We start from the raw sequence: 26,151 nt of genomic DNA on the forward strand, positions 1-26,151 counted from the left end.
TTATGAATTATTTAAAAGGGCAAACTCAGGCATGAATCATGGTGCGCGTCCCATTTATTCCATCCGGCACTTCGGCGAATGAATAAAACAGCTAGAGCGTTCAGCACGCAGGAGGCTTTGTCTTCTGGGAGCGGTTGCATTCTTAAACAATGAAAACGGCTTCATCCATCATCAGAGAATCAGAACTTTCCCCACTTAGCCATACTCCTGACCTAGGAGAGCCTCACAAGTATTCACTCCTTAAATTGTTATATTAGAAATTATTTTGTAGGAAATAAAAATAATTTTGTCCACTTTCCCCAGACAAGAAAAATAAGCCTTTTTCGTTGGAGTGAAGGGATAGGTGCATAGTCAGCTTTGGAAACCACACATGTAGGGTGATCTCAGAGAGCACTAGGCCCCCTCCCTCCCTCTCTCTCTCTCCTCAACATGAGTGGGAGAAGTATCCAGAAAGTCCCCAAAAGCCAGCTGTCTGAGGCACTCTTTCTTTTGCAGATTCTACGCAGCGGAGATCTCCATCGGGCTGTTCTTTCTTCATAAAAGAGGAATCATTTACAGGTGTGTCTGGAAGCTCTTCCTGCAGCAGGAGGGTGGAGAGGTTTGGGGCGCCTCTGTGGGCAGGACACAGATTCTGTGATGCCGACTTCAGATGTGGAGTCAAAAGCCTCTCAGGGAACACAGACCTGCTGAGGCCCACCTGCCTCTGCAGCCTCAGGGCAAACCAAGAACCACTTTCAGGTTTCTAGGCTTGGAGAAGTTGCACGCCTCCCTCCTGCTTTCCACATTTTCCACTCGGCTGATAGTGCCTTCCTCTGCCTTTTATTTCAATGGGGTCAGGGAGCAGCAGAAACTAGATTGCCATTCTAGGTACTCAGCAGGAGAACATGGGGAGCTGGGAGGGAAATGAGAACTACTGAATTAACTACATTGGGTTTTCAGGAAAAGTCTGCTGCCAAAAAACAAAAATATCTTGAATAATTAAGAAGACATTGGCTCAGGCAAGATAGAGGGACGTGGACAGTAGCTCTAAAGCTGTCATTTGGATACCTAGCTGTGTATCTGTGCTCCTACTTCTGTGTAGAATATTAATAAATCAAATGCCTGGAATCTCCCCAAGCCTAATAATTTGGGATCCCTGCATTTGTACCCACAGACCTGAATGGGAATCAGTAATTCAACTACTTGTCATTCATTTGGCATTTTCATACCTACTATAAACCTTACCATAAGGCAAGCAGATTGCTGTAAGTTCAAGGCCAGCCTGGTCTACAAAGCGAGTCCAGGATAGCCAAGGCTACAGAGAGAAACCCTGTCTCGAAAACCCAGCCAACCAACAAATAAATAAATATATACCTTATCCTAACCTGAATAAAGTTAGGGCTCTGGAGAAAGAAAGACATGGTAATTCTTTGGTCACTGGTCTCCAGGGACCTACCATGGCAAGGCCCCTGAGAAGGCAGCTAGGCTACCATCCTTCTATTTCATCAGCTGCAAGCAAATCAAGTCACATCATGGGAAAGCCTCTGACACTCCCCTGCTCCCTTGCAGGGATTTGAAGCTGGACAACGTCATGCTGGATTCAGAAGGACATATCAAAATCGCCGATTTTGGGATGTGCAAGGAGCACATGATGGACGGCGTCACAACAAGGACCTTCTGTGGGACTCCCGATTACATCGCCCCCGAGGTAAGGGTCCACTCTGCCTATAAACATTGACTGAGAAGGTGGACGCCATCATGGCCCCCTAGCACTGTCAGAGTGACGAGGACTCTACTCTTGGTGCTGTAATTCTAATGGGAGAAGGCATAGCTGATGGGGTTTAAAGCACAGTTTCATGGTTTGTATATACAGTGGGGGGTGAGGTGCCCGTCTTCGAAATTATGTGTGCCGGAGAAATCTCTACCTTGTTTCATGTAACTTCCTCTATGCTAATAAGGGAATCGGTTACAGCCTCGGGCCATCACGTAGCTGTGTTCCGTCCTCCTCCTCCTCCTCCTCCTCAGGCCCCATGGACCCTAAAGTCTTTCTCCATCCTTGCTCCATCATGCTGAGAATTTGGGCTCACAGTGGGCTAGCCTTAGCTCTCCACAGAGCCACTGTTGGCATGTCCCACATCTGTTCAACCTGGTTGAAAATGAGAGACAAGGATGGTAAGAAAGGTGAGGTTAGAAGTCAGACCAACGCAAGCTTCCTGCACAGCTGTGATCTAGCTGCAGGGACTCGGGTCAGTTACTGAATCTGTGTACCCTCCTGCTTTCCTCAAGCAAGTCAGTGACAGTAAGAGGTGCTGTGAGAATGCGCCCACCCTCATTCTGCCACTCGCTGTTCCCCGGGTGGGAATCACGACTCCTGGGGGAAGCTGAGTGTTTGCTCGTGGTATAGCCTGCAATTAGACTTTCATTATAATTTCAGTTTTTAAAGTATGTTTACTGTGTGTGTGTGTACACGCACATACATCATGACACCCACACAGACGTCATAGAGGAGGGAGTTGGGTCTCTCCTTCCACCGTGTGCATTCCAGGGACAGAATTCTGGTCATTGGTCTTGGAAGCAATAACCCCACCCCCTGAGCCATCTAGCTGGCTGCAGAAATTCAGCCTTTGAATGACATGGCGGAAGGTAATGTCATTGTGGTGTTTAACTGACTCGGGTCTCTTGGGGTGAAGTGGAAGGGTGATAGTCACTGCTACCTCCAGTCACACTATGAACTTTTTTTAAACGTTTTTTAAACGTTAAGAGTAAAGAGATGGTGCAGTGAAAATTCCAGCCTTTGACTGCAGTGCGCTTTCTGAAGCCTCCTACAGCTGACAGGTATGGAGAACGCTCTGGGTAAGATCCCACCAGATGCCAGGATGCTTGGTGACAAAGGGTGGCAGCGTGATGTCTAGGGACGAAGGAGGCTTTGAACTTCCTCTCCATTAAGATCAGGCTTCTACTGATCAAACCCTTGGCTTCTCATGTCTGCAGCACCTCAACTCTGCTCCCACCAGGGATGACACTGTCCCGCAGAGATGAAATTCTCTGTCTAATTAAGCTTTGTCCATTTGAGCAACTTTTTCTGCTGCTCACTATAAAAATGTCCCGTTGCTACTGCAAACCGACAACCATGAATTTAATTTAAGGGATTTGGGCTGTAAGATCGTGTTAAAATGTCTGCCTGGCATGCACGAGCCGTGGGCTGGTCTCAGCCCAGCACCATACTTACACACGTAAGACTTTAATGCACAGTTCTAATGGTCAGAAGTTCAATGTCAGTCTTTCTGGAGCTGGTGGGGGCGGGGGGGTGCTTGTATTTACACTCTGTCTATCAGTGAGGAGACGGTGGTCACTATCACTGCTCCTTAGCATCATCCGAGTGAGGAGGACTCTGCCACACGGTGTGATGATTCTAACGCAGGAAGATGCAACTGATGGGGTTAAAAAGGCATGGTTGTTTCCATGTCTATGCACAAGGGGCCATTTAGGGTAGACCGCTTATGCAGCTCTTTCCACTTCTACAAGCCGTGTGCCTCGGCTCATAGTGTTTTCCCCACCTTCCACACAGCAACCGCATCTTCCGATCACTGTGACTCCTCCAGTAGCAACACTCCTCTTCCCGTGGCAGCTCCCGTGATTGTCATGCCCCTCCCCCGATAGTCTACAGTCAGTTCCACGTCTCTAGACGACAAGTCCTTACCAGGCAGGATTATATTCACAGGCTCTGAGGAGTATCCTAAGCTGGACATATTCACGGTAATGACACTTTCTACTTCCAAACACACTTAAGCACATTCTAGGGATGCTTTGGGGATTGGGGACTCTTCCCACAAAGAAAATACTGTGCCTGTGCCGTGAGTACCCTGGTTTCTAAAGCCTCCATTCTTCAGTTTTCCGATAAGTAGCAATAAAAGCAGAGACCAGCATGTGCTGCCTACTTTGCACCTGGCACCTTGGACACACACACACACACAGGCACGTACCCATGCAAACACGCATGCACACATGGATGTTTGTCTATTCTCTGCTGTTGACTCTATGCGGCTGTTGCAAATTCCTACTGTCTCGACTTTCCCACAGCGACAGACCGGAACCTTGAAACTGTGATAAAATAAACCTTTCCCCTAAGCTGCCTTTTTTTTTTTTTTTTCCTGAGACAGTTTTCTCTATACAACCCTGGCTGCATTGGAACTCGCTCTGTAGACCAGACTGGACCAGGCTGGCCTCGAATTCACAGAGATCTGCCTGCCTCTGCCTCCCAAGTGCTGGAACTAAAAGCGTGCTCCACCACTGCCGGGCCTAAGCTGCTTTTTGTCAGGATGTTGTATTGAAACAACTAAACAGAAAACTAGGATTCCAGGCTGCCTCCTTCCTTCCACTTCCTGCCTCCCTGTGCTGTGATTACAGGCATGGGCCACCATGTCCAGCACCGGCTCCCATTCTAGAAACTCTGTGCCAAGTGTGAAACCTCCAGGGCTCGCCGCCCCTCAGCGCTGACAGCTCAGAAAAGGCAACATTCCTGGAGCTACAAGCTACGCCCAGCTTTCTCTCACTGTCCAGCTGACTCTCGCTGAAAGCACAAGCAATGCTGCCTGGGAAAATCAGCCAATACCACCATTGGGTTGCCTCCCTAGTTCTCTTCTGAGCGTCTACACAGTTGACATACATGGTCCCAAGAATATTTACAGTTGGGGGGGGAAGAAACAAATAGGTTCAAGGTTTCAGAATTGGCTCAGAGGTTAAACTAATTCTATCATCTGTGTAAATCTTCCTGTCAGGCAGAAGCGAAATAATTATCGTAGATGGCATTTTCCCTAATAGGCAAAGCAAAGACTGAAATATTTATGGCTGTTTGTTCAAAAACCTTGAAATTGATTCGTACTGTGGCATCTCCCTAATGGGTGAAGATGGGTCAAGTCGGAAAAATGTCACTCACAGATATGACTTGAGAGTAAAGATGAAAATCCACAGAAGGCTTACTAATCAGAGAATAATTCTAGAAGCTGACGTGAGGGCTCCCTCTGCCCTGGCATAACGGGAATTCTCTGGGTCCACAAGAGTCCTTTAGAAGACTAGTCACAAGTCAAGCTCTTCTCTTCAGACTCTTAAGCACCAGCGTGAGAGGCGTGGATCTGCGCCCAGGGGCACCCACTGAGATGTCTAGCCTCTTGTGTCACGAAACAAAGAATTAGGCCAGGAACACATGGATATTGGTAGAAATGGAGACCATTTGCTGAGAAAGAGACTCCCGAGAAGAAAGTCATTCAAAAAGCTGGGAGAAGTCTAAAGCTCAGCGGCCACCCAAGACCATGAGAGTGTCCTCTCATGGTCTCCAGACTCTGTCCTCCGTAAGACACCTCCACACCACCCGCCATCTTTGATGCTTGGAGATCCAGGGCCTCTTTCCCTCAGATCTGTGTCAATGTTTGGAACCCACACTAGGAGAGCTTTCCCACCTTCCTCTTTCCTTAGTTGTGTTTGTCTGTTTGTTTGTTTGTTTGTTTTCCTGTCAGTCTTCTCCTCACCAATGCTGTTTATCTTCTTTCCTTCCGTGAAGGGAGTGGCTGGCCAGTGTCTTCCTGGTGCTCTTGCTGCAGCGGGAGCTAAACCATTCAGAGCTTGTCACACACGGGAAATCCTCGAAGCCTAGCTAACACAGGGGTGTGCCGAGCAGGCAGAGCGCCTCTCCCATGAAAGGTGGCTATGCTCTGTCCCAAGTCCCCTGTGCACATCTTAATCAGCGTATGAGGATCATACACACAGGCAAAGTCAGATTTGCGTTTGGACCCCAGACCTCCTGACCCCAGAGGCTGGACTTTTTTTTTTTTCCATGTATTACATTGTCTCTAGAGTCATGGGAGAAAAGTAATTAAAAAAAAATATTCAGGGGCCGGGACATGGCTGAATGGGAAAAGTGCTTGCTAGTCAAGCATGCAGACCTGAGTTCAGATCCCCAGCACCTATGGAAAAGCCAAGCACAGTAGCACACTTCTGTAACTCTAGTGAAGAAGGGACAGAGACAGGCTGAGCTCTAGGCCTAGTGAGAAAGCCCATCTCAATAAGATGGAGAGAGATTGAAGAAGGCACCCAGTGTTGACCTCTGACCTCCACAGGCATGTGCACACACAAGTTTGTGCACACACACACACTGTCTTCTAGGCCACAATAGCACAGACGGTACCAGAGGCTGCGGAGAATGGTGCAGAGTCTCTGGGCTCTGAGGTCGGGCACTTAGGAGATGGTTAAAGAGCTGTGGGGGGACAATAAAATACATGAGATCGTGTACCCTACATAATTCACAGAGACGTTGCGAGGAGAACCGCACGATTTAAGGAAGACACCAAAGGAAAGCCTAACTGGGCTCCCTTAGGTGTTTCTCTGAGAGAAAGCAAGATTCATGGTCTCTCCCGTGCTGGAGTCTTTGGACCGTGACCCTGCTGAAAGGAAAAGTGGCCTCTGATAGAGAGAGAGCCTCGCTCGGCTTATCATTTTCTTTCTTTAATCAAGTGCTTTTTTTTTTTTTTCTTAAGGCCAGGCATGGGGCCCACAGTCCATGGCAGCTGGAGGAGGCTTACTGGAGCTGCTGCTCAGCTTTTCTCTCGTTTTGCCTTTCTCTCTGTTAGCCAAGTGCCAATTTACTGCCTGATTGCTTGGCTACTTGACCGCAAGGGCTACTTTTTTCATTAAGATTTCTAATTCTTTTTCTTTTTTTCTTTTTTTCTTTTTTTCTTTTTTTTTATTGTCTCTACCTCCTCACAGCCCTTCCCCCAGGCCCTGGCTTGAAGTCCCCTGGGGGGAACTGAGCTCATGTCCTGTCTGCTCCCAGACATGCCCAGCTCACTGGCCTCTTTAGTGGAGGTGTGTGGTCCACTCCATACCAAATTCCTCATCTCGTGGCAGCTGGAGGTGACCCTTCCAGTAACCTGGCTCCCGATTTCCTGATACTATCAGTTCCAAAGCTGTCGCCAGTCCGATGGCTATGACTGTGTCCAGGCAGGCAGTGTGTGTAAGTTCATCCCTGTCACACACTGGTCTGGAGCTCTGGGTATGACAGGAAGGATCAGGGAGGGAATGGCGGAATGGCTTAACCTGTTTTCTGGTACTGTAATAGTAATACACCGAGGCTGACTGACATAACGAAAGGTCTATCCAGACCACAGTTTTTAAGGTTTGATAACATGGCGCCAACCAACGCTTGCTCAGTTTTGTTGAGGGATTCCTTGGCATTATTACTTGGTGAATGAGATCATGGCCAGGGTGTGTGTATGTGAAGGAGATATCTATCATGGTGAGACATGAAGCCAGTGTGTGTGCGCACTCGTGCGTGCATGCGTGCATGTGTGAATGTGCCTCTTCTTCCCCATCTCCCGTCCCAGCGACCGTTAGAAAGAACCAGGTCCCCATAGATTCGCTACCCCTTTGGAGAATGCCCACTGCACCCTAGCCCAGGGCACGCATGCCCTTTGCTGTTTGAGCCAGTCATCAATTCTGTTTTTACACTAAGGAAATAGCACTAAAGAGATTTAGTTCATGTTTCCCAAGGCCCAAATAATGTAGGCCTGGGCTTTGAACCCAGGGCTGGGCAGCTTTCCCCTGCAGTGCCTGTTGTCCTGAGAAGAAGAGAACTGCAGCTTCCTCCTCAGATGGCATTCTGAGCACCCATCACACCCCCATAAGCCCATGGGCTGCTCACACAGGCACACTCATTTTCAACGCCCAGAGGCTGTTTCCTCCTGGTACTCAGGGGCCTACATTAATTGGCTCTTCATTTAGAGATTTATTTAAATCCTGTGAAAATGGGCCAGGGATCTCTGAGCTGTATTTCACCTCTTCCTCTGTGAAATTGCCTGAGCAACAGTGGGGAGGAAGCGGATATCTCAAGAGCCACAAGCAACATTTATTCATTTCCTAGTGCGGCCCTCACGCTCACACTGGTGTCTCAGTTCATTCCTGCACTTACACGCCGAGGCTAGTTGTGCTTTCTCTGGTTCTCATCTGTTGCCTGCCAGTTGCTTCTGCTCTGTCCAGCTCGGGATGTACTGGTGTTGTGCCTCCCTGTGAGCATGTGCAGAGACCATCTGGTGCCCTGTCCTAGCGCTGTCTGATTTATGCCCTTGGCAGGATCCCTCACTGAACCCGGAGCTAGGCTGGTGACCAGCATTCCTCCCCTCTGCGCCTCCCGCAGCACCGGGTTACAGGCACATACAAGGCCGTACTCAGCTTTTTGTGCAGGGGCTGTGGGTAAACCCGGGGTCCCCAGGCTTTCACAACAAGTGTCCCTCCCTTTGTATGGGAAGATGACTCCCACCCACGTACACACAGACACTTCCTGTTCTCATAGTCATGGACAGAAGCATCGGGATTTTTTTCTGTCTTAATAGAAAATATGTTTTTTGACCCTTTAATCCATAGCCTTCCAACGCTGGTCATATTCATTGTTGTCATAGGAGGCATTTCTTCCGGAGATTTCAAATATTATAGGTATTTCTCACGTACTGTTCTATTATCTGTGATCAGAGATGTTACATTTCCAAGTATTCATTCCATATCTGTCTCCCCAGGTAGAGTCATTACCCCTGATATCTAGCAGAGTGCCAAAACCCCACAGACATGACCTGTCAGCCATAAACGGTGATGGATGGAGAAAGTGGGAGGGTATAGTGACAGGAACTCACCCAGTCACTTGAAGGCGGGTTTTCCATAAGGCGTGTCTGATCCATAATTAGCTAGCATTTGTTGAGGAACTGAATTGAAAGGGTTAATGTTCATTTGAATGACCAGGTGGCAACAGTCATTTCTTCAGCGCATTCAGTGTCTCATGGGGGAATGTTTCCCCTCTCCTCCCTTCAGCCAGGCTGGCTTTATTGATTGCCACATGCGTAGGCGTCGGTTCTTATTTCTGAAGTCCGGCACCGTGGGTGACCCGTATAAGGCGGTTGGTTACCTTCCCTAAGCACATTCGGCATGCACAACGCCATCTCATGCCCACCTCGTGCTCGACAGGCAGAGGCCGTGATTCCAGGCTCACGCCTGGGGAAAGGCAGCCAGCCCTTGTAAGCTAGTTGCCCCAGGGTGCTGGGCCCCACCCGAGTGGCAGAGACAGTCCCCAGCAGTGGGAAGTGGAGCCCCTCCCCCCAGTGTGTCTCCCATTGAGTGTTGCACTCGGATGGACCCATCAGGGTGCAGTTCCTGGGAAGCCTCTCCCTTGCCTTGTTGCAGCGTCTCCCATGTATCACCCTCTAGTCTCAGGCCTGGCGCCAGGGAAGGGGAGAGTCGGGGTGCCCCAAGGGCTTTCTGTGACCTCGCAGATCCATGAGCCTGGAGACCTCAAGCAAGCGCTTTGCTGTGGCTCAGGCGTAAGTTCCTTTCCAGAACCATGAAGACACTCCGTTACAGCATCTCCAGTCCCCTTCCAATCTTAGCATCCCAGCATCCCGAGGCCCTTTTCATTGCTCATGAGAGCCAGGTGGGCTGATGACGTGATCTATTCGCTTCTCCAGCAAAGCCTTATGTGTCCACCCAGTGCTGGGTGAGGTCCTGAAGCTGGGTGCAGGGGTAGGTCCTCTGTGGTGGGTGCCGCACTCATGAGGAAGACTCTGGTCTTGTGTGAGGCTGAACAGTCTCAGTGTAACACAGGAAAGGTTCCAGGAACTTCCTGGCCCTAAAGTACATGCCCAAAGGAGTAAGTAAAAGAGAAATAACTGAACTCAGGGTCCAAACAGAACATCCAAAAAACTCTCTGGCAGGCCTGTCTGCTTTCTTTCCCTGTGGTGCTGCTTGAACAGGTCAGCAGGGGCTTTTTTTATTATTATTACTGTCTGTACAAAGCTTCCCCCATAGGTCCTATGTTCCTTCCTTTGGAATTTATGATGTTTTGAAAACAACCCTAACTCTCCCATCAAAATAAAATGTTTTTACTTTTGGAAAAAAAAGGAGAACTATCTTTTGTTTCCTTGAGAATAGAAAGACTTGGACACATTTTATGCATGCAGGCTGTTATTTTCCAGTGGCAACTTGGAAGGGATCCCTCTTTTTGGGGGGGAGGGGTATGTGTGTCAGACCTTTCATTTATTTAAGAATGTATCCTGGGGAGTTGGTAGGCACTATACAAAAATAAGAGTGGGGTCCAGTTCAGGCATAAGAATTAGCAGAACCCTCACGCTCTGTGGTAGCACAGGGTCCCTACGCAGAGGGCCAAAAGCGTGGAAGGTGAGGTGTTTGGCTGTTTGGCTCCTATTAAGTTGTTGACCATCTTCAGCACGAACCACCTCTTACCAAACCTCTTTTCTGAGCGCTGCCTAGGAAACCACCCTAGGCCAAGAGAGTCGGTGTATTAACATGGTCAAAAGTGAAACCTCTGGAACCACCTGGATGGCTGGGAGTCAGGCCCTGCCTTGCCACTTACTAGCTGTAGAAGACTGAGCAAGCTACACAGCCTCTCTCTGCTTCAGTTCTTCTTTGAATCAGGCCTTAGAGGGTCAGGGGAATTAACATGTAAAGACCCTGGCATGGGTGGAATGGTTTACAGTGGGGATATTGGTCACAGCCTTTGCTGCTGCCAGTAATGTCCCCCAGTGTCCCCCAAGCTCTCCCATCTCTGAGCTGTCAGAAGTCAGACATCTTCTAAAGCACTGAGCATTTTGAGCTGCCTTCAAGCCAGTAGCCTTGGCAGAGGAGAGAAGGCTGGGTGGCCTTCAACTGATGGTCTTCCGGGAGCCCTCGCTGGGCCATTTGGGCCTAATGGGAAATGAGAAGCCGCCCCCTGGTCCTTTCCTGCCACGGTCCTGTGCCCAGTTTGAAAGAAAGCTTATTCCTACCTCTACTTCTACAAGAAAGGCAGCCATTTGTAACATCCTGACAGTCCCCCGAGCAGTTGGCTCATGTATGTATAATCACAGTGATCATAGTGACAAATAGCTGTAAAAGGGATGACAGTGGCCCCGGTCCGGGTCTGTCTTCAAAGCCAAAGTTCAACCTCCCATGTGCTGCAGGGAAACCCGCCAACTCTAGTCCTTCTTGCCAAGCCGGCCTCCTTTTGTGAGCTGTCCCATTATGGGAAGCCAAATTGCCATGGCAGCCCCTAGCCCTGGGCCTCAACATATCAGTCAGCCCAAGCTTGGCTGTAAGCCTCCCTTGGCCCACAAGCACCAGAGGCACCTGCATCTGTCCCCACTGGTGACAGACCCAAGAGGTCCTCATATCTATTTTGTGCTCTCTGAACCTGGTCTTCAGCTCAGAGCTGGACCCGCAAAGCCAGTACAAATGAGAGAACCTAAGCAGGTTATAGAGAGTGACTGGGTCCGAGGGCCCAGACCATCACCGCCCAGTGAAAATGAAACACAAACGGCAGGCGTGTTCAGCAGGCACGTTTTTAATAGTCACAAAAGAAACAGATAAAATTAATTTTGCTCTATCTTATGTAACCCAGTATGCCCAAAGTTAAAAATTGCAAATGAGCTTTCTTTTTTTTCCATTTTTTAAAATGAAATTATCAAAATCTTATAAGTATTTTACACCCAGAGACATCTCAGTTTAGACTGGCTGCATCTCATAAGCTCAGTAAACACACGGCCACTGGACTGCATGGTTCTGGGAAGCTCCGGGCAACAGTATCCCAGATCTGGGGATTTGATCACTTGTCTTCAAAAAGGCCTCCCTAGTAGCTATTCCCCTTTCACCCCGGGGTTTGGTCCCATTAGAGATGCTTCTTCGTAGCAGCAGATCCCTGAGGGAAATCTGCTTTTCCGTGGAAAGGAAGGTTTGCGCAGTGAACCCCGGAACTGAGATCTTCTGGCGTGCCAGCCGAGGGTGCCACCAATGAACTTCTCCAAAAAGGAATGCTTGGGCTGCCTTCCAAAGGCCACCTTTGTATTTCACCCCACAGCACGACCCTGCTCAAAGCAATCTCAGCCTGGTGGCCAACCAGGCGGCTCAGCAGAGCCAGCGACGCAGTGGGTGAAAGAAAGGCCATTGGCAGTTGACATTCTGTTCTTGTACGCCTTGGAGGGGGGGAGAGGGCGTTTTCAGCAGGGGTCATGGGAGGTTAATGCTGCAGAAATAGAAAGTGAAGTGTGAGCTGGGGCCGAGTGGTGAGGAAAAGAAAAAAAAAAAAAAACAAAACTCCATAGGTGGCTGTGACCTTTAGGAGAACAGAAACGGGGCTCCCCCACCCTCTGACAGCTTTCTAGAGCCAAACATGACTTAGCACCATGCGAATACAGGAATCTGGCAGGGAGGACGGGGGCTCAGGCATACATGCATATAGAACATGAAATAAATGGTTGCCATGCATGGTATCCTAGCACTCAGGATGCTGCAAGTTGGGCCAGCCTGGGCCTCATAGTAGCAAGAGCCCAAAAAAGAAATAAAGTCTAAATTCCTCATTTATACCTTGTGGGTTCAACATCAGCTCCCTGGGACAGGGAGGAGCACCAATGAGAGGAACGGGCTTTGTATGCTGAGGAGGACAGTTCATGCAACTGCTTTCAAAACATCATTATATCACCGTAATTTAAACCCTTTGAAGTTACTTCAGACCCCTTTAGGCTGATCTTCAGTGCTCCTTGATAATATTTTGTCAAGCCCAGCACAGATATATTTGAAAGCCGTGAAATTCTCTTAAAAACAAATGAACCACCATTCAGAAACCACTTAACCACTGAGTAGGTTTGGACAAGTCTTTTACCTTTTTGAGCCTGTTTTCTCATCCATAATATGGGAATAGTCGTGTCTCTCTCCATCAGGTGGCATGAGAAGATGCAAGATGCATGTAAAACATCCCACGTGTCCTGGTTCAGTGAGTGGACTTTCACTCTCTGAAGAGGGTTTTTATTGCTTTCTCTTTGGCCCTGACAGGTTTTGAAGAAAAGGTGTGAGGTGTAACAATTTGTTATTAGTGGAATAACTGACTCTAGTCCCTAATGTCACAGTCGCTTGCCTGCCACTCTGAGTGTCTGCTTGATGCTAGCAAGCAGAGGTCAAGCAGCCTTCCTCCATCTTGCATCTAAGTCATCCAGGACCACAAGTCCCCAGAATCACCATGGCAGAGGGCACATGAACCTGTAACTGCCTCAGTCAGGAAGTAAAATATCACTTCCTCTCTCCATCAGAAGTTTTTCTATTTAAATATTTAAAGCTCTAACGATCAAAGGGTATACCAAACAAAACACAAGAAGGGTCTGCTAAGCAAAAAAAGCAACACATTGTGAGGCACTCTTTAAAGTGAGTTGGGAAGAGCATTTATAAAAATTAAAGCAGATTCATAACCTTAACATGTGAAGAACTCTCACTAATCAATAAAAATAATAAATGTCCCTGTAGTCTATGCGAGGGTACGGATCTTGTCCTTTCTGCAGTGAATCCCTAGCATTTCCCATGGTCTCCAAAAGAATGAATGAATGGGCCTGTCTATCAGGATTGCCAGGCAGTTTACTAAAAAGAGAAACACAGGTGTCTAATTCCCATGTGAATAAAATGCACATAAAAAGAGCATTGAAATATCGCTTTCGCTCATCAGATCGGCACTTTGGGAAACAATGGCATCAGTGCTGTTGGTGAGAATTCAAGGGCACACACTCAGCTCTTTCACCGCTGATGAGGATGAGCTATGCTGCCCCGACAGCAACCTGCCAGGGCTCAAAGCAGGAAGAACTATTCTGAACCAACAGTTCTACTCACAGGAATCTGTCCTGCAGACATAAAGGCTTTTGCAGAAATGTTCATGACCTACTGTAGTCTAAAATGTTATATGTATAAATGGTTTGCCTGCAACCATGTCTGCGTGCCACTCCCATTCCTGGTGCCGTCGAAGAACAGAAAAGAAGGTCAGAGCCCCGGAACCGCCATTACAGATACTTGAGAGGACCGTGCAGGTGCTGGGAATCAAGCCCGCGTCCTCCGGAAGAGCAGCAAGTGCTCTTCACCAACATCTCTCCAGGCCTTCGCGGTCCGCTGCTGAATTGAGTCATTGTAGGCTAGCAGGCTGGCATAATTCTGTTTGTCAGTTTTCTTGTTAGTTAGCTCTTGCTGAGCATAACTGACCTCAGGAGTAAATCAGCAGAGATTAACTAAGGCCCTAGCCCTAAATGAAACCTTGCAGCCATTCAAGAGTACACGGTTTCTCTTGGCATTATTTTCTAAGACTTATTTATCTTATGTATGTGTGCCCCTGAGTGTCTGTATGTGCATGCTGTACATGCCGGCGCCTGCAGAGGCCTGAAGAAGGCATCACATTTCCTGGAGCTAGAGTTTCAGGCAATTCTCACCACCTGGTGTGGGTTCTGAGAGCCAGTCCTCGGCCCTAGGCAAGAGTAGCAAGGGCTCATAAGCACTGAGCCGTCCTTCTAGCCCCCTTTTGTGTTTTAACCGTTAAATCCAACTCGCCCTCTAAGTAGTTTTCAGCAGTGAGGATAAGTAGATCTGCCTTAAGACAGGGACATCACCAGGTAAATCCACCAGAGGAACCCTGAAACAGGACTTGGGTGGTGTATCCTGGAATAGCAGTTCTCTGCGTACGTTTTGGAGGGCCTTTTTCTCGTGCCCCTGTGAGACACAGAGGCAGAATCTGCCACCCCCTCGTTAGCAAGCTCTGTGCTTACATGCCTGGCCGCTTGCCTTAGCCTCTCCCGGCAGGAGCTGTTGGGGGCACTGCCACAAGTAACCGGTGCGTTTGTTTTCACACAGATCATCGCTTACCAGCCGTACGGAAAGTCTGTGGACTGGTGGGCGTACGGCGTGCTGCTGTATGAGATGCTCGCCGGGCAGGTAATGGTTCACGGCGCGTCCGTGTGTGTTTGTTTGTTGCAAGTGGTGTGACTTCCGCTCAGCAGAGGCAGCGATGCCAGGAGAATAGTGCAGGGTGGTAAGTGTCGCTCCAAGTCCCTGACCCAGGGAGGGAGGGAGAAAAGCTCCGAAGAGCAGATGGTAATCCTCCCAATCATAAAAACTCCGGACGGGAAATAGCAGTCTGCAGTGTGGATGAGGTAGCCACCCTGTTGTGTCCCCTGCAAACTGATGACAGCGGCGTTTTTCAGGATCTCAGAACTGTGTTTGGGTTATAGTTCTCTATAGCTTGGTCGACAAAGATCATCCCAGCCACTGACTATGACTTATTATGAAGGGAAGAAGCCAGAGAAACTCATTGGTAGTCCCTTTCCCTCCCCCCACCCCCCCCACCCATCTCACCATTGGCAGTGCAGGATCATTTTCAACAAAAGCCAGCGAGGCCAGACTCCCCATTATGAAAAGGCAAATTAGGTTTCACTTCGAATGAGACTTTTGTCAGAGAACCAAGGGCATTGCCTACCCATGGCACCTCCCCGTGCAGTGACTTCAACGTATGAGCCACTGCAACAAACCCTGACTGCTTTGATCAGCAGCCTCCAGTCTCGGTGCCTGCCTCACGCTCTCCATATGGCCCTCTGCAGCTGGCCCAGGGGGCAGGCAGGGAGGGTGAATACAGTCCACAGTCACTCAAGGACTAGGGACAGCTAACTCATGCCTGGCTTTCTCCTTTCCATCCAGTCCTGAACCTCAGCCCATGGAGTGTTGACCCTCACATTTAGGGAGAGCCTTCTCAAATCAAGTAACCAAGTGTAGAAACTCCACACAGGCATGCCCAAGCATTGTTTCCACAGTGATTCTGAATGTCATCAGCCTGGTAGCTTAAACCATCCACACCTGTTCCCACTACTGGGGATTCCTATACCTTCTGGCCTATTTCCCATGCTGCTCCCCAGTCACTTAGCCCGCCTTGCAGCATCCCCCAAAGTCTCTATTTCATATTGAAAGGGGTGATAGTCCTCAAAAATGATGCCTGCAAGATTTCCAACATGATGGTGCTTTGCTGGGCACAGGCCACAGCCTCTGTTCCATACGGCTTCCCCAGGCTGCCTACTGACAGCAAACAGTTCCAGTCAGAGCCTTGAAAAGTGAAGTGAATTCCTGGTGCATCTGTGACTCAGCCACGGGTGTCACTCAAATACCCACATCCCTTCATGGCCAGAGGGACTCAGAAACAGGAGTAGATAGATACAGGCACTGAGAAGGAAGACTGATTATGAGCTTGTCTGCGGGACTAGGCACTAAATCTGTCTTCCTTAACTACAGAAGGCTAAAGATGAGTAGGAAAAGGTGGCTGGCAGCAATTGTGTGTGCCTTTGGCTTATCAGCTGTCAGCAGCCAAGAGAGGACATTAAGTCTGAATAGCCTAGGTCTGTAACCAGTTTCTGAATGGCTTGACAAACATAATTGCTTGGGGGTGGGGCATTAATACTGCTCATGTGGCCCTCCAGTGAGCTCATGGCAGCTCCGAGTCTTCACAGTATTTGTCATAAGGGGTCTGGCCCTCTCACCTCTGCGTTGTTGTTTTCCATGGCTGTTTATCGGTACTGGAAGCTTTATCTCAGCAATTGGAGCTTCAGCCCAAACAGTTTTTGTGTGTCCCTCCCTCCCCCTCCTCAGCAATCTGCAAATCAACATGGCAGGGCCCTTACCCACTGCCCGTTAGGAAGTGATTCCGGAATCATTTTGTACTGTGGGAACCATCACCTGATTTGTCTGATTAAAGCATAGAGCTCTCAAGTGGGATGCGGGGTACAACACGTTCAGAAAAATCTTTACACAAGCCCGAGACTTGTTAATGGGGAGCTGAGCTCGGAACACCGTGTCCAGATTTGTAGATGTTTAAAAATAGCCATAGGAATAGGGTAGGAGGGGAGAGGGGCAGTCTGGACCAGTCATGGGCTAAGTACCTAGGCAGCAGATCTCCCCACACTGTGGCAGCTGGCAGTACTAGAAAGGAAGACGGATGTGATGATAGCCCGTTACCACTGACCTGCCTTCAGCACCAAGGCCTGAGCATCGGTAATTATCTGTACAGAGGCCCCTGGGGTGAGCTGGGGAGTCCTAGCAAGAACATAACCATCCCCACGTCTGTTGGTGTGTAAGCCCACACCTAGACATCGTTCCTCAGAAGCAGTTCAGAGGGAAAAAGAGCTGGCATTCAGAGATGTTCCTACCAGCATTTGCTATTACAACGTGATGCTGGAAGCAACTGTGAAGGCACCCAAGGACCCGGGAGCTCATCTGAAGAGTGGCTCTCGGGCTCTGAAGGGAAACACTGCTGGCTATCAAGAAAAATGCCTCTGCAACAGTCAGGAGAGCAGAGAATTCAGATAGCGTCTCATTTGAAAATAATATAAGAAAGCCTGAGAATCCACAAAAAAAAAAAAAAAAAATAGATAAAACAGGGAAACTATACCCATGAAATATCTATAACATGGCTACTTAAACACTGGACAATGGAGCTGGACAGGGTGGTACACACCTTTAATCCCAGCACTCAGGAGGTAGAGGCAAGAGGATCTCTGAGTTCGAGGCCAGCAGGGTCTACAGAGCAAGTTCCAGGACAAGGAGGAAACCCCATCTCAAACAAACAGACAGAAACCTCATCATTCTGGCTGTCACTAGCAAAAACTGAACAGTGACAATGCCAGTTGCCATGCCATCATTCACAGGGGAAGTCACATGGGACCCCCAGATGAAGCTGTGTGTGATTAAAAAGTGCTGAGAGAGGGGAAATTAGTCTTTTCTAGAGATGAACACTTTAAATGGTCAGCTAACCCCAAATGGTCAGCGGCTTGAATGTCTATTTATTCACATACATACATACATGTCTCTGGCATTATCCTAAAATCTGCAATAGTAATGTGTTCATGCACATGTGTGCATACATATGTGTGCCTATGTAAATGTGTATGTGAGGGTTGCATAGGCATGCATTTATAGGTATGTATGAAGGCCAGAGGTTACTGTAGGTTTCTTTCTCAGTTGCTTTTCACCTCGTCTTTTGAGACCGGGTTTCCCATGGAACCTGACGCTCACTGACTAGACTAGCAAGCCTATCAGGGGACTCTCCTGTTTCTACTTCCCAGTGCTGAAATACAGGCGTGTGCCACCATGTATTCTAGGCTCTAAATTCAAGTCTCCTGGCATGCACTTTACCAACTGAGCCATCTCCCTCCCCAGGCCCACAAAAGTGTTGACTAAGAAGTCAAAGATCTACAAAGAATGTAGCCCATCTTGACTCAAAACCCTAGAATGCTCTCCTGGGTGGTGACCAGCTGATAACTGCGAACAAAGCCTCTGCCCTGACCACCTCCATTTACCCTTCAAAGAACACGCCCACCTTAGATTCAGACCGCACAGTGCTCCTGGCAGGATGCGGCTCACAGCCCAGATCAGAACTCATCATGTTTGTCTTAGCTGTGAAAACCTCCTTGGCCAAAGCTCAGACCCTCTGTGGGTTCCTTGTTATAGAAGATGAGACGTTGTGTGGGTGACAAATAAGGTGTATGGGGAGACCTGTTATGGGGCCAAGAAGATGGTGTGTTAGACCGCAGGCCAGGCACCGCTGTAGCTCTTGGCCAGCACAGGCCATCAGCAGCTGCAGTCCTCCACTAACCTGCCTCGTGGGGTCTTTCTGATGCCATGTTTCATCTACACTTCATGGCAGGCTCTGCCCATCCTTCCCTGACTAATCCACAGCCAGACTCATCTTAGCTCTTCTCATCCACCTACACACTGCCACCAAATCACGGGTGCTTTTCAAAGCCAGGCGTTTGCCACCGGAAAAGAGTCTCACTGTTTATATTTAGAGAGTAAGAGAGGAAAAAAGTGAGAAAAAAATCACCAGTCATCGAAATCTCCATTCCCCTGTGGCTAGCCCAAGCAGAGGGCTCTTTATAGGTTTGGCATCTTTCCTTCACTGTATGTGGCTCTCCTGTCCTGGCCCCATGCCCAGCTCCCCTTCAAAGCTCTCTACCAGGGATGCCCCTGCCATCTTTATGTTAAGCTCAAGGTTTGTTGTACCAAAGGGGACATTCAGGAATTTCCCATAAGTCCAGTCCTCCGGGGTACATCCCATTAGGGTAAGAATGATAGAACAGTGCCCTCAGGGTAAAAGGGGATGATGCTTGAAGGGCACGTTGGGAACAGACAGGTTCCTGGGTCTCCTTACAACCCCTCACCCAGGAGCTTCCCCTGCCAACTGTAAGCACCCTTCCTTGAGCTCTGTCTGGGTACCATCCACTGAGCTCTGAACTACTGTGTAAGGGCCATTTGAGCGTGGGCACCTGGCTGGGAAGTAGAGCTAGAATTCTGGCCTGTAATCATGTGACCTCAGAGCCATGCTGTCCCACGGTACCACCAGTCCTCCACGGTATGCCCACTAGAAGGGACAAAGGACATATCCAGACGGGATATACCCTTGTCACTGCCACCAAACAAGCTACCTGTCTTGTCAGGTCAGAGGGGCTCCCGTTCCTCTCTGCCCCTGTTCTGATGTGCCCCCCTCCCCCGACCTCACGTAAAGACAGAAAGCATTCTCTGCATCCTCCTACACACACACACCCTCCAAACACAAAATCGTCTGCAACCTGGCTTGGCTCATAATTAGACTTTTAGCACATAATTACAAGATTAATGGATTAATTATAATTTATTTGCAAATCACTAAACATATCACTCCAAAACATTTTCCCTAGAGATTATTTTGGGTTGCCCAGGGCAAGAAAATGAAAGGAACAGTTTAAAAAAAAAAAAAAAAAAAAAAAGGGAACTCACAACCAGCAGCCTAATTGAGCTAACCTTGCAGCCTGTGGTGCGTGGTCCAAGCACTCTGGTATTGCATTACTCCTGTTTTCCCTCCTTTGTCCGGAACAGCCGCCATTTGATGGTGAAGATGAGGATGAACTGTTTCAGTCTATAATGGAGCACAATGTATCCTACCCCAAATCCTTGTCCAAGGAAGCTGTCTCCATCTGCAAAGGAGTGAGTACATCCGCTTTCCTCTCTGGCCATCAACCCTTTCCACACCTGATGTTGCTTTTGAGACAGGTTCTTGCTCTTTGACTCAGTCAGCCCTGAACTCCCTATATAGCTCAGGTGGGCCTTGAACTTGTATTCCTTTTGCCTAAACCTCCCAAGTGCTGAGATTACAGGTATGTACCACCACGCCCAGCTTCCTTTTCCAGCCTTCTGAGAAAGACACTAGGACTATCACAAATGCATGCTGCTGCAAAGTTTGATGGCATGCAGGGCATAGGGGGACAGAAGAGACTCAAATTCCAGTACTGTCCCAATGCCTTGACCCATTCTCTTATTCTACTGCACTTCCGTTCCCAGTGCATTTCTTAGCATTGCAGTGGGAGTCTGGGGCATCACCAGACATAATTATAGCTCAGCCATATACCCACGGAGACCTGAGTTCACAACTGTATCTATAGGGCACATACTATTGAAGCAAAGCCAGGTGGACCCTGAGGCTCACTGGCCAGCCAGCCGAGCTCCAATCAGTGTGTCCAAGGAGGAACACCACCCAAGGCTGGCCTCTCTACACATACACACACTCATACACCCTCCACCCCCTGTCTTCCACACAGGTCCATGGACATACATACACCCACAGTCACACAAATAAAGAAATAATCGCAGGCCCTTGGGGAGTGCTAATTCTCACATCTAGCTTTCTAATTAATTCTCCTAACTAATTCTCACATCTGTGACATAGTTCAGTCTTTCTCTCTCTTAAGATATATATATATATATATATATATATATATATATATATATATATATATACACATAGATATACATACATATAACGGGTATAGACCATCTATGGACATATCAATGAGTTTTCACAAAATGGATGCATGCACAGAATTGTACCCTGGTCAAAAGACAGAGGACAGATGCCCCTTCCTCTCTCCCTTTATAGTTGCTATCACCCACCACCCCACGATAATCAATACTAACTACACAGACTCGTCTTGCCTACCTTGGCCTTTGCACAGACGGGATTCCTAGCGTGTGCCCCAGACCTGGTCCTTTAGCTCAGCACGGCAGCAGTCAGTGCGGCCACTTCCCTGTGCGTTGCCCCGTTTCCTTCCTCCACATCGCTGCGAGGTTTTCGCTGTGTGGACCTTGGAGAGTCTCTCCCTGCCTTCCATGAAGTGGGGGAGGGCACGGGCATTGTTTCCACCTTGGCTGGAGGCTGCTGTAAATGGAACTGTTTTGAACCTTCTGGGTCCTTGGCCAACACTCCTTTCAGGGAAATGCTAGCAATTGAACTGGTGGCGGTGACTTAATTGGCGTGGAGTGGTCATGTTTTAAGTCACAAAATTCCTTTTTTAACTTTATCAAAAGAGAGCGTACCGCACTCTGTGTTTCCTGTTTAGTGTGTCTGATGGTTGAGGCCAAGGTGCCTGGGGCAGCTGAGGAGCTCATTATTCGAAAGAGCCAAGGGTTGGCAACTTCCTCTGAATGCTACATCAGATACTTGAAATAAACTACTTGCTGTCTTTGATGCAACATTCCTATCCCGTGAGCTCAATAATATTTTGATCCTGGCAATGAGGAACATGATGCTTGCTGCAGCACCCTACGTGAGGCTGGCCAGCAGGACTTTCAGCACACATGATTTCCAGTGATCGCATGCCTTTTTTTTTTTTAAGTGTGTGATATAAATAACCTGAACTTCTCCTATTCCCCTTCCCTCCCTCCTCTCACACTTCCTCCTCTTCCTCTCTTCCCCTTTGGCAGTGCTAAGGATTGAACCTAGGGCTTTAATACCCTGTAAAGGAATCGCTGTGCCACATTCCCCGTCCCCACTTCCTCGTCTACGTATAGCATGCCAGGTTCCAAGCACGTGATACATGCAGATGCCTGTTTAAATTTTTATTCCATTTGGTCATGGGCTCCAACTGTGAAAATCTACACAGAGGCCACCCTCACCACAGCACATGTGTGTTTCTTGGTGGACTTCCAGAGTCCTCAGGCAACACCGCCATCTATGTGGAGGCAGAGCTGGCCGGGGAAGGTGCTGGCTCCAGAAGGCTGCTGTGTCACCTGCCTGTGTCTTTGTCTCCATCTCTCTCTCTCTAGCTTATGACCAAACACCCTGCCAAGCGGCTGGGCTGCGGGCCCGAGGGAGAGAGGGATGTCAGAGAACATGCCTTCTTCAGGAGGATCGACTGGGAGAAACTGGAGAACAGGGAGATCCAACCGCCATTCAAGCCCAAAGTGGTGAGTCCAGAAAAGCTCAGGATCCTGAGCTCTGTGTCCTTGGCCCTGGGAGGTAGGAGGCTAGCGACCCTGGTCTTGGTAGAGAGAGAGATGACTCTTAGCACTCCTCACCCTCTTAAGGATGGTCACAGGACAGCCAGGCCATTGGCCACCAGATTCTGCTCTGGATTCTGGGGACACTGTGCCCTGAAGAGCTTTCCTTGCCTTGTCCTTGATGGGACTCCGGCCTCCTAGATCTGCCTGTTCCCCCAGCCTCCCCCCACACCCTGCCCCCTACCATGGGGTCCTGAAGCACACTTAAATCTCCACCAGCTCACGGGCAAGCTCTGAACACAGTTCCCACAGTGGCTTCTGTGTCCACTGTGAGGAGCGGGTGGTCACCGCCAGTTCCGCCATGGCTGCCTTTATTCAGCTTCTACGATGTGATTCCCACCTTTAAAATTCCATTTCCCCCATCACATGACAGCCCCTGTTCCTGGCACTTTTCAAACACTGGTTCACATTATCCTCCCCACACCCGTGTGAGACAGACGTGATTGTCCCCACTTTGCATTTGAGGAAGCCAACACGTGGAGAGGCTGAATAGAAGCCATAGCTGGCAGGGCCTCGAAGGATGTGCAGGGTCCTCTCCCACTATGCTGTCTCGCTGTCTCAGCATGTTGGTGACAGCCCTACAGCTAGCTTCTTCTGAGAGTGAGTGGCAGCCAGTATCCCCTCTCTCCAGGTTTCTGTCCTTAGAACCTGGTTTAGAACTAAACTGGGTGTCTTTAAAACACCAACTCCTCACACACCCACTCCACAGTGCCAGGACATCTGCCCCGCAGTCAGAGACTGTAAGGCAAGCCACCATAGTCAGAAGTCCCCACCCCACCGGGGATAAGCCTGGATCTGTCTCCGACCAGCCTGCCTGAGCAGGCCAGGGGAACCCCTGTGGTGGCAGAGTTGCTGAGTAGGAGCAGCAAATCTTTCCTCAGATATGCCCTTGTGTCCGCTGCGCCAAGAATAACACGGTGGCGAGCCCGCTGGACTTTATTCTCCTCGGACATTTTTAGCACAGACTAAAGACAAACTAAAATTAATCAGGTCAGTTGACTTCCCCTGAATCATCCTTTCAAAAAGGCGACTGGGTAGTCTGCTCCCTCCAGATCCCCTCCACCAGGCCCTGGATTTGGGTACTCTTAGGGACACCGCTTCTTCAGGCCTGGTTGGAAGGCTTGGGGACAGATGAGGTGGGCAGAGAGGATCTGCTGCACAGGTTTCTGCAGGACATTGTCCAGGAGTTTCTTTATTCACAGCAGCCTTCATCCTTGTCTTCCTAAATTAAAAGGTGAAAGGTCAGCAGCAACATCTAAAGCAGGGCCGGTTTCTCCACCTAGCCACAGAGCCCCTGTGGACTCTGCCTGAAGGACCAAGCGGAGCAGAGCTGCTAGTCTATCACGTTCAGAAAGGCGGAAGTCTCAAAGCTACCATAAAACACAGATGTCTCTGGTTATTCTCACCTTGACTTCAAAACAAAACAAAACAAAAAACAATTTCAGCCTTCCACGTTTGTCAGTAGTTGGCCTTGAATTCATGGGGGTGGGGGGTGAGGAGAGGTATTTCAGCTGAGAATTCATACTCTTCCCTTAGGTCATAGAAAGATCTAAGAAGCATAGTGATTCCTGATGTGTGAGCAGTGGTTTTTGTTGGCTTGTTTGTTTGCTTTTTAAATTTCCAACAAGCTGCAGTTTGTTTGTTTAGACTGGGTACCAGTTTTTAAAAAGAATAAATTGCATTTGGCTGTGGAGAAACAACATCCAGCATCATAGACAGAGGCGGAAATTGTGGACAAAGCCTCTAAAAACATGCAGCTTTTGTGAAGGCGGCCAGAGGCGGGAACGAGGCCGCCTGCTCAGAGTGAGCATCTCTGGCCCTAGATCCTGTGTGCGGGGGGAGCCAGAAGGAACTCGGGGACAGAAGCCAGGCTGTAGAGAACAGACACCTGTTAAAGGAGGCATGAGAAGCAAGCGGGGTTGCGTGTTTTGTTCTTCGAAAAGCTGAAGAGTCCAGGCCAAGAGAGATGTAGGGGAATTCCTGGTCACAAGCAGGCCAGCGAAGAGCCACCCCTGAGTTCGATCTCCACCCTGCCCCCATGCCACAGACAGAGAGAAATTACCTCCTGATTTCAGGTGAGGAGCATCATGCAAGGGTCCTTAGGGTGTCACTCTGCCTGCACGGCACTGTGCTGGTACAGAAACATCACACCAAGAAGAGCCTCTGACTTCAATCCGTGTCCCCCCCAATGAGCCCGGCTCTGAGAGCCCACTGCCACCCCAATGTCTGAGCAGCGCTCGTAGGCCTAGCTAACAACCTTGTCTTCCTGGTGGGTTTCAGACAAGCACTGGAGACTCCATTTTCCTGAGATTTGCAGGATTAAGGACCATTAACTGTGCCGCTCCGGCATCCGTGGAATTAAGCCCTTGCTTACTGTCAAGTACCAGCTGTGGGACTGCCAAGTGCTCACAATTCAGCTGCTTCTCGGCATCTCATCTGTGCTTGTAGATTCAGGGGTCTATTGTGTTTGGGTTTTGTTTGTTTCTTGCTGTTTTTCTATTTCTTAATTCTTAATTCTGTGAAGATGATTCCAGCACCACTGGTGCCACGCCCTGGAGCGACATTACCTCTCAGGGCAGACATGGAACTTCCCTTGGTGTACAGTCTGTTTTGTTTTGTTTTCTCACTTAAGTAACACTTACGCTAACCTTTAGACCGAAGTGTCATGCAAAATGTGAGGTGTCACAGCTAAAGACTCTTTATGGGATGCTCCGTCAGGAAGTTCAATACAGGACCCTCCTTCTCCCACTGACATTAAAGTCAAGACCCACAGTGCTTCTGTGGCCTGTCTCCTGTGTGCGGTCACTTGTACAAGAAAGCAACAAGTCAAAAGCGGTGGGGACCAGAGTGTCAGCAGTGAGGGAGCTATCTGTCCTACAGTGACCATTGCTGAGAAGGCCCAGTCCTCTGCAGAACCATGTCTGTCCCCCAGAAAGCCACCTTGTGTTACTGTAAGGCCCGTATTGTCCCTGGGCAGGGGAGGCTTTCCTGTGCTAATTTGTTTCAAAGCTAAGTTAAACCAGGCAGGTAAGCTGTGCCGACACACAGGTGAAGCCTCTAGACAACCGTCTCCTCGTCCTTCTGAGAAAAAAAACACCATCCTGCTCAATCCAGCCTTGCTGGGCCCCATGCATCCCATAGCCAGCCCTAGTCCTTAGAAGAAGCTCTGTCCATATTCACACGACTCCGTGGAAGAAGATGCTGTTTTCAGAAGACATGTCATCTCTGAAAAGGTCCATCTTCAGTCACAGAAGAAATGAATGGGCTTTCCCTCCTGTGGCATCAAGCAGGCAAGAACACACAAGACAAGGAACAGGTCAGCCAGGCTGCTTGGCCACCCAGCTCTCGCCAAGGGAAGGACAGTCCCCTTTCTGCTCTGCCCAGAAAGTGAAAGCGTGGCAATCAGCCACTCTGGCCACCACAGGGTCATTTCTCCCTTGTGTTAGTCACGCAAATGAAGTGGCCAGGAGCAGTCTTCACTTCATTTCCCCCAGCTGAGAGCAGGAGGAGTGCCTACAGACCCAGCAAGCATAGAGTCAATTGATTGCTTTTTCTCTATTTTTTGAATTCTATCCATTGGCACAAAAAAGCACAATCACTCCTTCTGAGACAAGGTGGAAATAGCCACTGTACCAAAAGGAATATTAGAGGGGGAATGCTGGTCTGTAAAGTCAACACCAACAACTAAGTATTCCTGAATCCACAGGTAGGCGATGCTTCTTATTAAATGGGCCAGTTTCTTAGAGACAGCTTTTCCTGGGAAATTACGGTAGTTACTTTATCAAAAGGAGGTAGGAAAAAGTAGAGTAACTTTCACCGGGGCATTGTCATCCTTATAGCAAGAGCCAAAGACGGTAAGACCAGCAGGCATAAGTGTCACTGTGATGAACAGCCAAAATCAGAAGAGAGGCCTTCCCCTCCCCACCACCATGAAGAGAGGCCGCAATGGGGATGCTTACAGGAGGAAGCCCACCCTTCCCAGTTAATGACATC

At 49.0% G+C, this 26,151-nt stretch overlaps 1 protein-coding gene across 1 annotated transcript in view; it reads left to right on the top strand.

Moving 5' to 3' along the window:
• The window catches only part of Prkca (protein kinase C alpha), a 386,510-nt gene that overhangs the window by 345,521 nt on the left and 14,838 nt on the right, over positions 1–26,151 (top strand). Inside the window, exons 12-16 of the mRNA XM_021648501.2 lie at positions 496–558; positions 1,549–1,687; positions 14,662–14,742; positions 19,702–19,809; positions 21,925–22,065. Coding sequence (XP_021504176.1) covers positions 496–558; positions 1,549–1,687; positions 14,662–14,742; positions 19,702–19,809; positions 21,925–22,065 — 532 coding nt within the window. The remainder of the gene's footprint in view (positions 1–495; positions 559–1,548; positions 1,688–14,661; positions 14,743–19,701; positions 19,810–21,924; positions 22,066–26,151) is intronic.

Source organism: Meriones unguiculatus, chromosome 7, assembly GCF_030254825.1.
Source record: "Meriones unguiculatus strain TT.TT164.6M chromosome 7, Bangor_MerUng_6.1, whole genome shotgun sequence".
In the NCBI taxonomy this organism is placed as follows: Eukaryota; Metazoa; Chordata; class Mammalia; order Rodentia; family Muridae; genus Meriones; species Meriones unguiculatus.